This window comes from Drosophila takahashii, chromosome X, assembly GCF_030179915.1.
Source record: "Drosophila takahashii strain IR98-3 E-12201 chromosome X, DtakHiC1v2, whole genome shotgun sequence".
In the NCBI taxonomy this organism is placed as follows: Eukaryota; Metazoa; Arthropoda; class Insecta; order Diptera; family Drosophilidae; genus Drosophila; species Drosophila takahashii.
The window spans coordinates 8,966,993-8,982,075 of record NC_091683.1 but is presented as its reverse complement, the minus strand read 5'-3'; the positions used below and the strand labels follow the sequence as shown (position 1 = coordinate 8,982,075).

General features: G+C 40.8%; 1 protein-coding gene across 3 annotated transcripts; it reads right to left on the bottom strand.

Moving 5' to 3' along the window:
* Positions 1-1,778: 1,778 nt before the first annotated feature.
* Positions 1,779-14,780, bottom strand: LOC108068085 (small G protein signaling modulator 2). 3 transcript variants are annotated; one of them, XM_070218971.1, is made up of 8 exons: positions 14,742-14,777; positions 14,163-14,347; positions 8,527-9,194; positions 7,072-7,807; positions 6,708-7,004; positions 4,563-6,012; positions 4,223-4,500; positions 1,779-4,138 (listed from the first exon to the last, which is right to left on the bottom strand). In XM_070218971.1, the coding sequence occupies exons 2-8, from the start codon at positions 14,224-14,226 to the stop codon at positions 4,050-4,052; spliced, it is 3,582 nt and encodes a 1,193-aa protein (XP_070075072.1). In that variant the 5' UTR covers positions 14,227-14,347; positions 14,742-14,777; the 3' UTR covers positions 1,779-4,049. The 3 variants fall into 3 exon arrangements, with proteins under 3 accessions (XP_070075072.1, XP_017012976.2, XP_070075073.1); XM_017157487.3 differs by having other exon boundaries at positions 14,163-14,780; XM_070218972.1 differs by lacking the exons at positions 6,708-7,004; positions 7,072-7,807; positions 8,527-9,194; positions 14,163-14,347; positions 14,742-14,777 and adding an exon at positions 6,109-6,140 and having other exon boundaries at positions 1,780-4,138.
* Between the last annotated feature and the right edge of the window lie 303 nt (positions 14,781-15,083).

Sequence of the window (15,083 nt, the reverse complement as noted above, 5' to 3'; positions counted from 1 at the left end):
AATCACATCACTTTTGCCTTAAAAATAACTCCATTATTTTTATTTTAGTAAAAACTGTTTTATCATTTGCCTTAGTAAATGAATCTTAAAATGCAAATATAAAACTAAATTTTAAAACACTCTAAACCAAATTACCTTTTCGTTTGATTATAATATTTAGTAAATAATAAAAAAAAGGTGTGGAATATTAATACTTGCATTTTCTGAAGGATTTCCGATTTTTTACATTTCCCGCTGAAAAAAAATAGTTGATTTTGCGCCAAAATCCTGGCAACACTGATGTAACAGTGGCCTCAACAGCAGCAACAACAGCAGCAACGCATACAGCAGCAACATGTACAACAGCAACATCAACAGTAACACAACGAAGCTTATATCCCCGCACCCTTTGCACAACTCTCCCTCTCTCCGTCGCACCTTTTCCCGTTACATTTCGGTTTTGGGAGCTTTTCGCACTCCACCCGTCTCGCTCACACTTGGAGGCGTCACACACATACTCACACAGGAGAACAGTAGAGGTCAAAATTGAGATAATTTTTTGAATTTTAAATAGTTATTATACAAAACTTTAAATGGGTATTGTTAGTTCTACAAAAATTATAAAACATATTTACATCTCATTTGTTTTTTTTTGTTAATTTTTTTAAATTTTTCCTATTTTTAATACACATTAACTACTTAAAATTTCCGAAAGTGTAACAGAAATCAAATTGAAGTAATCAATCTTAGTTTACCCCCATTTATTAAAATCTCTAGGAAAAGACTTAAAGGTTAACGAAATACTGGAATTAATCTTTTTTGAAAGATTATTTTGGAACGATGGAATTTTCTTGTCTCGCTATTGTTATGACCTCTGCTGTATGCCTTTGTGAGTATGAGAGCTGGCGGTTTGCTGACGTCGAAGTCGCAATATCCAGCCAGCATGCCAAAATGCCCTGCTGAGCGCCGCACATCCCGCCCCCCTTCCTTCCAACAAATTTTCGGGCACCCCCCTCCATAAAGGAAAGCCCCCATCTATGCACACAAGTCTGCCCCAAATTTGGATGAAAACATTTCGGTGTAATTCGTGGCCCGCTGTTGCTTCGCATTGAGTTTGCGCCCTGGCCATGTAACCCGCAACCTTCCACCCAGCACCACCCTAGACCACCCTAAGCCACCCTGAACCATCCCCTGCCATCCCCCGCTACCCTCTGGAGCCATTAGAGTGCTTAACATAACCTGCTCACTGCGGATTCGTGTGTACCGAAATATTCCTCAATTATGGTCTCAGGTGCAGGCAAAGCGAATTTCAGTGTTGGCTAAGCTGGAATCCTGGCGCAGCATATTTTCTCTTTTTTGCGGGGGCACTAGCTTCATGCTGTGCAGCAGAAATATTTTCGTAATAAAAGCAACAGGACGCCGGATAAGGGAGCTGCATTCCAGGGGGGATTTGCCAGGCAAATGGAATGCTGCATTTTCGCCCACTTCCAAATAACCTCAGAATAATATTTAACATCAAAAGGCAGGGAATCTAGAGAATTAGTAAATCAAGGTTGCCACAGAAATGATTGCGGTTTGGAAATTTTTTGCAGAGTCTGCTACACAAAATGACATTCTTTTTTTATCTTGCATACTGTTGGACACCTTTATATTATTTTATATTTACGTTATGATGATTAAGTTTTTTATATCTACTTATAAGTATGCCACGCTGTTGTTTAAAATTAAAAAGTCCTATGAAATTCACTTTTAAATGCGTCGTTATTTTTTTACTGCATACTTTTAGACACCTTTATAATGGCTTGTACTTGCAGTAAATATCCCAAGACTTTTCTCCACATTTCAATCATACTGTTAAAATAAATTTAATCAAAATATAAACCTTAAAACCTAAAAAAATATGCCAATTGCTTTCTTGTAAACATTTTACATAATTCCTTTTATTTTGTTTTCATCGACATTGTTTCGGTAAATTATACATTGATCGGTTCTTTGTTTTTTGGGCTTTCATGTGGTTTCCTTCGCTTGAAACATAGGATATTCGTAATATTCATGCGTATGCTATATGTTGTGGTTACAATCGTGGGTAACGTAATATTCTATATGCTCGGGGGCTCTATAGGTGGCGTCTCTACACAGACGGGTATAAATACATATATATATAGGTATATATATATATATATATGGTAGCTTAGCTTGATTACGATACAATATAATATAGCGAGAGTTCCTGCCTTGCTCTTCGGGTTTTTAATTCGTTTTTCTTATTTTTTCTCGTGGTGGATCAGTTGATCTTCTGTCGAATATGTGTATCAAAAGTGTGGCCAAAATTTTGGTTGGACTCGACTGACTTTCGCTATCCCCCGCCTATTTTGTTTTCCCCAGCCAAGTGTAAAATATATCTCCCCTCTCTTTCTCCTCCGCGCTAGGCGTCTCTTTCTGTTGCCATCTGCCATCTCCTTCTCTTTCGTTATGTGTATATATATATATATGTATACGTTTTTAGCGCTTACAAAAATATCAATATTCAAAGAAGCAACAAGAAATCACATTAAGTATTTTTTTGGTTTTTCCTTTTCGACGTTTTTTTTTCCATACACAAAAAGCGTGCTGCTCGCATTAACTTAGATTCCACACAAAGTGTTTGCTCTATATAGTTCTATATAATATAAGTTGTATATAAGCCCAGTGGAGGGATTTTTGGTGCGCCTGCACTTACCAAAAAACAACGAAAAACCGGATAGAAACTATGTATGTAGTTTGCCTGAGAATAGCAACGAATCGGGTTCGATTATAACAATACACGGCTAACACATTCCGTTTTTTCTCTATATCTATGCTTTGGGTTAATATTTGTATAAATATTAGTTTGTAATATATATATCCATATATATATATTGGGTTGCATATTAATTCTGCTAATACAAACAAACTCAACGTTTCGCAGCCGTCAACAATAATTTCGTAACATATGTATTTTTGTGGGTTTATTGGGATTCGATTCGATTCGATTCGTGTGTGTGTGTCTCGGCAATTGTTCGATTTACCTACAGAGATATAACCCCAGGATCCACCTGTCGGGCAACTCGAGTACAAAATGTTTTCTCAACGCTTGCAGCTACAAAGGAAAAATGGGAGAAAACACAAGCAGACCAAGCGAACAATTGCAATTCGATTCAGGGTTGGGCCTTGAAAAACTTCTCATATTTTAAAAATGTACTTTCCTATCGGAAATCGGAGATATTATATCACTATGGATTTGAAATTCCCTGAAAACTGATTTTAAATCTCCTAAAGTTGTAATCTTTTGAAATCTTTAAACAGTTCTTAAGTTCTTATAATTGAACCACAATTTTACTGAATTTTAGAGCTTTCCACGCCTCTTCCCCCCGAAATTCTTTCAATATGTATATAATATATATGTGATAACTGGCCAAATCGATAACATAACATTAACAACAGTTGGCCGCAGTCGCAGCCGCACAGCATTGCCATATATAGACGATATCTAATACAATATCCATATATGTACGTGATCCACCCCCCGGGTCTCTCGAATATACAAAACGTATAAATATGCAACTGCCTGTATATATAGTATAATCGGTATATGCATGTATATTGTATAAGTATAAATAGTTAATCTTTTACGTTGTTCGATTTCCACTTGATTTTCTCTCTTCGTTTTCTTTTTTTTTTCTTTGTTTTTCAGGTCACTACAATTTTCTTAATTTTGTTAAATTTCTTTAAGCGATTCCCAGCCGTTTCCAAAAAAAAAAACCATTGCGGATTACGGGAAGCCTCCTCCCAAAAAACCTCAGCTAATTGCAATCTCTAGGGTGCAGGTATGTTATATGTTATACGGGATATATATGGTATATGGTATAGGGTATATGCTATATGCTATCTGCCTTTCGGTTATATATCCCCAAGCGCTTTCTAACTCCGATTCTACGGTTCTATGCTCTAGGTGCTAGCTACTTAGTACATCGTATGCTCAATACTGATCGGGAACTGAGGTCTCCAGGAACTGACGATGGATGACTGATGGATGGCTCTTCTCTTGATGTCTACTTGTTCTCGATGATGGTCTGCAGCTGGAGGACCAGATTCCTGGACAGCTGTAGAATCGAAGGGGCATTGTGGCGTTCGGCCATTTCTGGAAAAATAATTAACAAAGATTTTAGTACAATTATCTTACATTGGGCACACGTCGATTCTTCTTTGTGTTATAAAAACTGACCATTGAAGAACTTGATGACATCGGTAAAGTCCATGCTGTTTGAGAGGATGATGTCGCGATAGGTTTCCAGCAGGGCCAGGGCCAAAAACAGGACAAAGTGACTCGAGGCCACGTGCTTCGCCGCCCAGATGACCTCCCAAACTGCGAATACATCATCGTAGATTAACTCCCTCTTGAAGTCGAGCAGGAACCACCGGTAGCAGAAGTAGAAGTGCGTGTAGTCGCCATTCGAGTCCATCAGTTCGTACATCTCCGAGTCGAGGATTTGGATGAGGGATCTATCGAGCACACAAATTAATAAAAATAATAATATAATAAATATTTATAGATATTTTGTCACCTCATGTTGGCAAAGTGCATGTCCATGGCCCCGCCGCTGGGGAAGTTCTCGATCATGCGCTCCATAAGCTTGCAGAAGCAGCTGTAGCTGAGCGACTCGTCGTCGAAGATGACCAGGAGGGGCGCCACCAGGTCGCACATGCCCTGCATGTAGCCCACGTCCAGGTGCTCCCACACGTACGTGGAGATCACGTTGCGCAGCTTGTCCAGGTTCTCGTTGGCGAAGTACCAGTAGTTCCTGTCGCACCGCTGCACATCCTTCTCGATCCGATGCAGATTCAGGCCAAACTGCTCGAGGAGTTCCACGCTGTAGACGCCGCCATTGGAGCTGGCCGGCGAGACGCAGGCGGACTTGGGCTCCTGCAGGGCGTCCAGGGAGGCCACCACCGTGATGTCCTCGTTGAGGGGCGACATCAGGCTGGTCTTGCGCGAGGTGAACTCCTCGGTGGGATCGTCGTCGAGGGCGTCCAGCGAGGCTGCCTCTGTGATGATTACCGCTGTGGCCGGCTGCTCCTGCTCCTGGTTATCCAGCCGCACGTCGTCGGCACTGTGGAACTTGCTCAGCTCTCCTGGAGGTGCCTCCTCCTCCTCCTCGTCCAGCTTGGCCTCCACCATGTCCACGAACTCATTGCCCACCGTCTCGTAGCTGCTCGTCGAGGGGGAACTCTTGATGCTCAGCATCAGGATGTTCCCGCTGCCGTCCAGACCCAAACCCAGATCGTTTTCGTTCTCGGAGTCGGCGAAACAGTTCTCCTGCAGACGCAGTGGCTCCAGGTTGTCTTCCATGTTCTGAAACTCCAGCACCAGTTGCTCGCTGAGACGGGGAATCTCGCGATCCTCTTGCTTTGCCTCCTCCTCTTCCTCCTCGGGATTATTTTGCTCCTGCTCCTGCTCCTGCTCCTCCTCAGCTTCCTGACCCAATTCGGGCTCATCGAACAGATCTCCCGGATCGGATATATCCGAAAAGTCATTGTCATCGAACACATCGTTCTCGCCCTCGTCCAGGATTAGCTGTTCCTCCTCGCCGCCATTCTGCTGCTCCAATTCCAATTGCCGACTGCCGTTGGTGAGGATTTGATTCTGGTGGGAATTCGAGCAGGAGGAGCTGCCGGTGGCATTGGCCGCCAAGCGGGCCTGTTCGGCACTCAACTTGGCCACGGCCAGCGCCGTCTTCTCCTTCTCCCGCTGACGCACAATGGCCTCCACCGCCAGCCACTCGCTCATCGTCGTCTCGTAGTAGTGCTTGCAGGTCTCGTCCTGCTTCCTCCGCTCCTCCGGCGTGGAGCCGAAGGCGTAGTGGCCCAGCAGGTAGGGCCACACCTCCTTGCGCAGCTCGGGCTCCACGCCACGGAAGTAGACCAGCCGGTGGAGCTCCATTTCGCCGGTGACCACGCCGTCCTCCTGCATCTCCAGCCACTTCTCGCGGCTCAGAGGCCCCTCCTCCTCGGGCACTGGGGGGGAAAAATAGTATTAGTTTGAATTTTAAAATATAAAATATATGAAATGGATAAGAAATATAAAAGAGGTAATCTAAATCCCTTATTTACTATTAATTTGTTTAATTCCTATGCATTATAAGTGAACTAACCAATATTGAAATATTTTTAATTAAATCATTTAGGAAGTTCACAAAAAAAAAGTTTACTGAATTGCCATTATTAAATGTTCACTTTTTTTACATTTTAGTATTAGAAAATCCTTTAAAAAATCATAAAAATATTTTAAAAAATAAAATAAAAGATGTAATCTAACTTTTATAATTTTATATGGATTTTAAATTATTTAACAAATATTAAAAAACAAATTGTAATGTCTGGAATCCTTGAGATATTACATATAAGAAGATCCCAAGGAATTTTCATTACCTCTTCTTTAAGAAGATCTCATAATGAAACGTATTTTCCTAAGAACATACTATATGGGTTCTATTAAAATATAAATATATAATTAAAATGTAACTAATTCGACACTGCTAGATCTATTAATTTAGTTAGCTTATAGTTGTAACTTTAAGTTAGTTTTGTTATAAATAATTAAATAAATAAATATATAATGAGACCCACAATTAAGCTATTTCGTATTTATGGTATTTTTCTTCCTATACATTATAGATATTCTCAGGACTAAAGACGGCACTTGAACTCACGATCGGGCATGATGCGAGCGTTGACCAGTCCGGACAGGTGGGTGCGCACCGTGGAGAGGTGGCGGCAGTAGGCCAGCCAGCCGTAGAAGGCCCGCGAGATGATCTGGCGGCGCATCGTGGAGCAGACCAGCTCGATGCTGGTGCTCTGGCTGGCCTGGATGAGCGGCGTCTCGCAGCTGCTCTGGTCGATGGAGAGGCTCTTGCTGGAGCAGTCGCTGCTGCCGGTGGTGGAGCAGCTGCCCAAATGCTTTCTCCGCGGACTCGAGCGTCCCAGCTCCAGAATGGGATGGCTGGCCACTGAAATATAGAGTAAATCGTGTAATTAATTCCCTAGAATCACCATCATCCTGGCTTCTGAACTCACAGAACTCCTCGTGCTGGCACTTGCTGACCACCCGGAACACATAGTCGATGGGCGTCTCGTCGACGGAGGCTGACATTGCCGGAGCTCCTGCCTCGCTGACCGACGGCAGCAGGTGTCGCCTCACGCTCTTCGGCCAGGGGAACAGCTTCCCAATGCCGCGCTGCGACCACAGCGGTGGATCCAGCATGCCGTGCGGCAGGAGACCCGTTTCCAGGCAGCTCAGGAACGCCTGCAGGTGTCCGCCCTCGGGGAAATGAATGGGAGGCCGCTGGACGCCATCCTGGCCCACTAGGATAATGGTGCCGCCAGTGTCGCCGCCGCGATTCTGATGGCAGTGCACATAGACGATTTCGTCCACGTTGATATTCAAAGCGTAGCTCCAGTAGAAGCTCTTGTCGCCGCCATCGCCGTCGTTGTAGCCGTTCATCAGCTGATTGGGCGTCCACTTGATCGTCAGCGACTGGATGCTCTGGTGGAGGCTCAAATAGCCGGGCATCGGCTCCGAGACGTCCTTGGGCAGCACCAGCACGTTGTTCTTGCCGTAGAGCAGCGTGGTGCGGGAGTTCTGGTGCAGCGACTCCACGTAGTCCTTGGCCACGCTCGCCGGCGAGCAGGCCTTGAAGGAGCCGCTGCTCGTGTCCTCCGAGCTCGTGTGCAGGCTGCGCTTGAAGTTGATGATGGGCCGGTGGGTGGTGGGCGGCGTCCGGTTGCCCGAGCTGATTCTGTGCCGCTGCACCTGGTGGATAAACGGGAAGGTATATAAAATGGGGGATTTCTAGGAAGTACTAGAAGACGGGGTGCTAGAAGAAGGGGTGGCAAAAGCAGGGGTTCTAGAAGAAGGGCTTCCAATAGAAGGGGTTTTTTATAATTGTTTATCTATTGCTATGAAAATCTACACGAAAGTCCAAAGATTTTAAGAGGATTTTTTTATACATACCTAAAATTAAAAATTACTTATTTTAAACAGATTTTATACATTAGTCTATAAATAAAGAAAAGTTGTAAAATATTAAAAAACCAAAAAATGTATTGCAAATTTGTAGTTGAATTATTTATAAGGGATATTAGTTTGGTTTATACTTATAAACAAATAAATATAAAAATTAAAAATTTATTTATTGTATTTTATTAAAATAAGTAATTATAAATATTTGGTTTAAAAATTGCGTGTTTTTTGTTTGGGGGAAAATTTAAATAGAATTAATTACTTTTTATAGATTTAACAGACTAAATGAATAAAAAACAATTGTGAAATATTAAAAAAACCAAAATATATTGCAAATTTGTAGTTGAATTCTGCATAAGTGAATTTAGTTTGCTTTATATAAACAATAAATAAAAAAATAAAAATTTGAAAAATTAAAATGTATTTAAATAAATAATTAAAAATATTCGGTTTGAAAACTGCCTGTTTTGTCGGTTAAGAGCAGATGCCATCTTCTTCTCGGTACTTACCAGCTCATCGGCACAGGGATCGGACCAGTAGTGGTCGGCAGTCTTGGCCCGGGTGAACTCGAGGGCACAGGGACCCACCAGCAGGGAGCTGAGGATGGAGCCGTAGTCCGGATCGGCGACCAGCGCCTCGCGATCATAGTAGCTGCTGGCATTGCTGACCAAATGCTCGATGATCTTGGCCAGCCGCTTCTCGTGCAGGGCCAGTCGTATCCACAGGTACTTGCCCAGCGGGGCTATCGAAGTGCCACTTCCAGAGGAGGCGCCATTGGAGACCACCGTGTTGATGGTGGTCACCGAGTTGCTGCTCCCGCTGCCCTTGCTGAGGAGCTTCGGCTTGATGATGCTGTCGCTGCTGGAGGAGGAGCGCTTGCCGCTCACCGCATGCGATTCCTGGGCCAGTTCCAGTTCCAGGAGCCGCCGACTGACGTAGTCCGCCTCCGGGCAGATCTTGGCTATCTTCTGGATGAGCGCCGTCGTCGAGGAGGTCTTGAACAGCCCGAGAGCCCTACGGCGCAGCCCGTGACTTAGACAGGCCTCCACTGCGCCGCACAGCGAGGTCACCGAGCTGCTCTCCTCGTGGACGTACTTCTTGGTCACCGCCTCCTCCATCAGCTGCTTCACCTCCTTCTTCACGCTGGCTATCAGCCGCTCCTTCAGTTCGGTCTCCGCTGAAAGTGGGAAAATGAGAAAAACCATATATCATTTCAGGAATCAAAAATATCTATATAAACATATAAAATTCTCTTTTTCAATATTTAAAATCTATTCATAACAAGTATTCTTCGTATAAAGTTTATTGGTGTTTTGTAGAAACTTCTGGGACAACAGAATAAAACTTGGGAGAACCATATATCATTTCAGGAAGATTTAAGAATAGTATTTAGAATAATAAATGACAAGAAACCATTATTTTTATATCTATCTATCTATTTATTTATTTTTTATATTTCTCTAATTATTATAACATACGATAATGTTTAGATACCTCAAGATCATATCTGGTTTTACTCCCTATAAATCCAAATTTAATATGAAATTAATGGATTTATTTTGAGATAATGAAATAGTATATTATAAGCATATAAAACTATCTTTTTCAATGTTTACAATTAATTCCTAACAAATATAGTCTTCCTATAAATTATTAAGAACGGAATTCCACTAGCAACAATTTGTAGAAACTTCTGGGACAACAGGATAAAACTTTCTTTTTTTCCGCCAGTATAAAACAAAGTCAAGTCAAGAAAGTCCATCTTGTCCACGTAATTGGAAGTGGCTTGGAAGTTATTTGCCTTCGTGCGGTTATTGATAATCCCTGGACCTCTCCTAACGACCGACATGACACTTCCACGCCCATTTTGTATTTCCCCACAGAGAGCACTCGTAACGGAGCCCCGATAAATATGCTTTGATTGATTGCACATGCCATGGAGGGCCACCCCTTGGAACCGAACCGAACCGAACAGAACAGAACCTTTCCAATCCCGAGTCCTTAGCATTAGTACCCAATGTCCTGTCCCCAACTCGTCTGGGATTGCGTTTGCTTTCGGAGTCCACCGACCGACGTCAATCATTTTGTCATCGCTGTCAATTTTTGTTTCGTTTGCTTCTGTGCACAAAATCGTCCCTATGCTTCACTGCCCCCATATACCAACATTTATTAGTACATAAATGTATGGACGAGCACAGTGCGTATGCGTAATAAATGGGGTTTTTTCATCAAGATATCGTTTGATATTTACCAAATTTAAATATAATATATTTGCAATATTTTTTGGAAAAGAAAATGGTATTTTATTAATAAATAAAATTATTTTTATTGAAATAATCCAAATTAAAATACTTTTTAGGTTAAATAATGAAAATCCTACTCAATGAAAATCCCCTTAAAAATTTAAAAAATCTTAAATCTAAAACTTTGTTGGACTTTCTTTTTTAAGATCCAGAACTCTAGCACTTACTGTGCACGTATGTAAATGTCCCGGCATTGTTCCATATACAAATATGCTAATAGGATAAAACGACCACGAAGTGGGGAAGCCCAAGAAGGAAAAGCAGAGGGAAAGAGAGAGGGAGGGAGGGAGTGGAAGACGAAGGGCTGGGTGCGCTTCTAATTAGAATGGAAATAAAGGATTTACGCCGCTACGTGACATGGCCCGGCAATGTCCAGGACCCAGGACTCAGGACTCAGGACCCAGGACTTGAGAGCCGGAACTTGGGGGGGCGAGCAGGACCAAAATCGATAAGGGAAACTTTTCAAGAAATTGCAACAGTTTTGTAAACAGTGAAATGCGGCAACTGTGCAGCCTCAGTAAACAATAAAACGAGTCCCGCACAGAAATTATACTTTACCAAAGTAAATAAAAATGTTCCTCCAATTTAAAAAAAAAAATCTTGAAATTTTATGAATTTAAAAAAAATATTTTTTAGTATGAGATATAACAGTAGATACATTAAATATGTCGCACATCTTAAATAGGATTTAGATTATTTTAAAAACATTTTGTTTTGTTTAACGAGCCGTCAAAATATTTGGTTAAAATAAGTATCACTTTTTGATTACTCATAAAAGTGTTTTAACTAAAAAATATATTATAAATATTTTAGATACAAAATTGAATGCACACCTAAAAAAAATAGTTCTAATATTTTATAAAAATTGTAGTTATAATTTAAAAAAAAATCTTGAAACAATTCAACATACCGCACTTTGCCTGTAGAAACCACATTGGGAAAACGCGAGAAGGCGGCAGGAAAATGCGAAGTGCATTCGGGCACATCGACACATGCACTAAGTTGTTTATTTTCAATTCCCGCTGCAATTTGAGTGAAACATTGCGATAAACAGGGCTCTGTGCGCGTGTGTGTGTGCGTCTGTGTTCGTCTGTGTGCGTAGGTGCAGAGTGCACGGCGCAGCTGTGTGTGTGTGTAGTAACCTTGACTTGATGCTAAAAAACTTCCTTGAATTCTAACCTACAACAACAGAGCGAGACGCAAGAGAGGGAGAGAGAGAGGGAGAGGCCAACACCTGCGACGCTACGAATACAAATACACGCTTAAGCACATGGACAGGCACACGCACACACTTGACCCTGAACAACATAAAACAGCTGATGACAGGACGAAGGGCAGAGAGAGATGGCAAATGAGACGCTGAAAGGCGATACCTCGCTTTCGCTCTCACTCCCTCTCACTGTCGCTCTCTCTCTCTGTTCTCCATTTTTCGAGAGGGATGGCAATTGAGCGTGTGTGAGTATACGTGTGCTTCCTCTTTAATTTGCCAGTAACACAATAACAAAAACGACGACATGGGAGGGTCCCTCACACACACACACACGCACACATCATTAAATCCCATGCCAGGGCAGCCATATTGCTCAAACATATGTTTGTTACCGTTACCCAACAAAAGACGCAACACACACGTTTGCCAGCATGTGTGTGTGTGCACAGGGGGAAAAAACAAACAACTAAAACGGGGATTTAATAAGGGGATTGCAAGGGGATTTCTTAGGGACTTTGACAATTCAAATAGTAAAACTAATCAATTGTACAAAAAAAATTACTTTAAAATGATAAACATTCATTTATAACTAAATATTTAATATTAATGATACATTTTAGACCAATACAACCAATAAATATTATTTTTTAGAGATCTGTTCATATTTACAAGCTGAAAGTACTTTTAACCTATGCAACAGTGCGTATACGTGATAAATTATTACTCATACGCATGGTTGTCTTACGTAGCCCATAAAAGTATGCTTTGATTTTTCACTTTTTAATAATGTTATAAATATTATAACAAAGGCTTTTCAAAAAAATTGTTTAAATATAGAAATATAGAATATAGAAAATATTTTCTAAAAGTAATTTTCTAAAATACATTATTAATGCACTCAGCTCTTTATCGATTTTTAAAGACCTATTTAGATAATTAGAAAATGATGTGAAGCTCTTAATAATTCGTTTGGGAATGCCTGCAGCTTTATCTTAATATCCCATCGAATGTGCAATATTTCTCAAACAATTATAATCGACTTAGGTAATGCATTTTTGAACAGTGTGTGTGCAAGAGGAGGGGATTTTCTGAGCAGCACTGAATGGTAAACGTGAGAAAAGAAACCCGGACATTGTGCGCGCTTCTCTGATTACATTAATTGCCGGGCAATTTGATGACTTTCAAATGAGAGGGCAGCCTGTAAGAGGGGGCGTGGCTGCTAGAACTAACCGAGCGTAATCGCATCGAACGACGTAATGCAATTACCGGTTCCGTCCGGCCCTATATACGATATATATACGATATATATACGACATGTACACGCTATATGTGGCCAATTAGCTGGGCAAGAAGGTAAGGATAATGGCAAGGGCAAAGGCAAAGGAAGGCGAAGACAAACAGCAGATTAATGCCAATTTGACCTATTGGCCGTGAACTTTGCATTTCGCATGGTCAGGGTAATACCACTTAATTGGCAGTGGTTGATGGTCGCTGATGATGGCAGTGCGGCTTGGTAGAAATGTCACTCAATCGATTCCAATTAGGGAAGCTTTACCTGAGATCCTGAACCTGAGTGCAATCTGCTGTTGCTTTTTGCCCGTTTAATTAATAAACCGCCGGAGATTTTCTCAATATCCGCAATTTATAATGGCATATAAAAAATGCAGAAAGTAATTACCGGGGGAAAATGACAAACGCAGGCTTTCCTTTGATGGCAATGCAAAGGGGGACATTAATTGGACATAAGTCAATTAAAAACAGCTGCACAGCGTTCGACTTTATGGCCAACATTTTGATTTAACGGAGAGCGCTATTAATAAATAAAGAAAATAATTCCGATTGGAACTCACGACAAACTTCAATGGCATATCGAAGTTAACTCAATCGCAAAGTATTATTCAAAAAGTTCGACATGTGTATGTCTTTTCGAAAGTTTACCCATATTCTGGATACTCCCTATATCACCACCCCATCGAGTTCATTGAAGCAATTACAAAAAGTTTCGCTTGCCTAAAGTTTCAATATACAGTGAAGTTAATCTTGGAAGATTAAATAATTGGATCATATGAAATATGTTTAATTTTAGCTTATTTTGGAAAATATATTCAAATAAAATATGAACTTTCTTTATTATTAATTTTTAAAATTGATTTTAATATTATTAATTTTATAAATTCATTTGAATGTGTGCCCACTGTACTCGTATATTTTTCTTTTCTTTTTCCTTTCTTTTTTCCTTTCTTTTCTTGCAGAAACGACGCCAAATCATTTCACTTTCGCACCTTCTACGCATCAACGCTGAGAACAACAACAAAGCACACAGACACACTGACAAAAGTCCTGGCATTTCGGCATTTGTATGTATTTGTGTGTATGCATGATATGTAATTGGAATTTGCCACTGTGTTGTTGCCAAAATGTGCACAGAAAAAAACAGAATCTCAGCATTTAATTGATATTCAAGTATTTTGTATCTAGTAATTTTTAAATTTATATTTTTGAATCCCTGAAAAAACCATAAATAAATACCGTAAACGGATGCGAATAAGACATTTTTCACTGCGTATTAAGCTTATCCCTAAATCAAACTCATTTTCTCTCCGTGTAAAGACAATAACTGTTTCTCACTCACCGCTGCTGGCGTCGCCTGCGGCGCTGGCAGCGCTGCCGCCGCTGAAACTGTGTAGCATGTTCATTTGTATTGGTGGATGATGGCCGCCCTCTCTTTCGCTCGCTCGCTCTTGTTTCTTTTTGTGGTATATTTCTTTGGGCAAATTGCTTCTCTCTCTGCCTTTGCCAGCTGCTTTGTTTCGTCTCCTTTTTTTTTTGTTAACAAAAATCGTGGTATCAAAAATTTTCTTAGATTCGTTGTCTCATATTTTCGGTTGGTTTTCTTCGAGTCGTAGTTGTTGTTTTGCTACATTTTTACTACTACGCACGCACACACACCCGCACGCGCACACACACACTTATATAACAACAACAGAGTGTGTGTGTGTGATGATGCTGCTGCTTTGTTGTTGCTGTCGTTTCCTTTTGGTAGTAGTTATTCACATTTTTGCTGCATACTTATGTTTTTTCGCCGCGAATTTGCCGCAAAGCTAAAAAAATTCTTAAATTTGCTGTGTATGTATGCGTGCTGCTCCTTTTAGTTACTACTATGTTGTATATCTTATTGTTCCTTCCCCTCTTTGTTTATTTTTGATTATACTTCTTATTGTTTTTCCGCCACAAAGCAGCTTTTCCGCTCTGCTCGCGATTGGACTCTGCTATGGCCGTCAATCGACGCAACAGCGCGATTGTCAATCTATCGATAGCCGGACATTCCCAGGGTAGGGTTGCCAGGACTTTTTAAAAGGACTTTTTTTGAGAATACACATTTCAATATTTTATTTAGCTTATAAAAATACTTAAAAATTTTGAAACGACCAGGAGTAGGTCACTGAATATTTTAATTTTTTAAAATTTGTTTAACTTTTTATGTCTTTAAAAATTGTAAATTGAATTATAATAAGTTTTTAGCAGCTGTAGTTTACATGCGCTTCTCATGTTT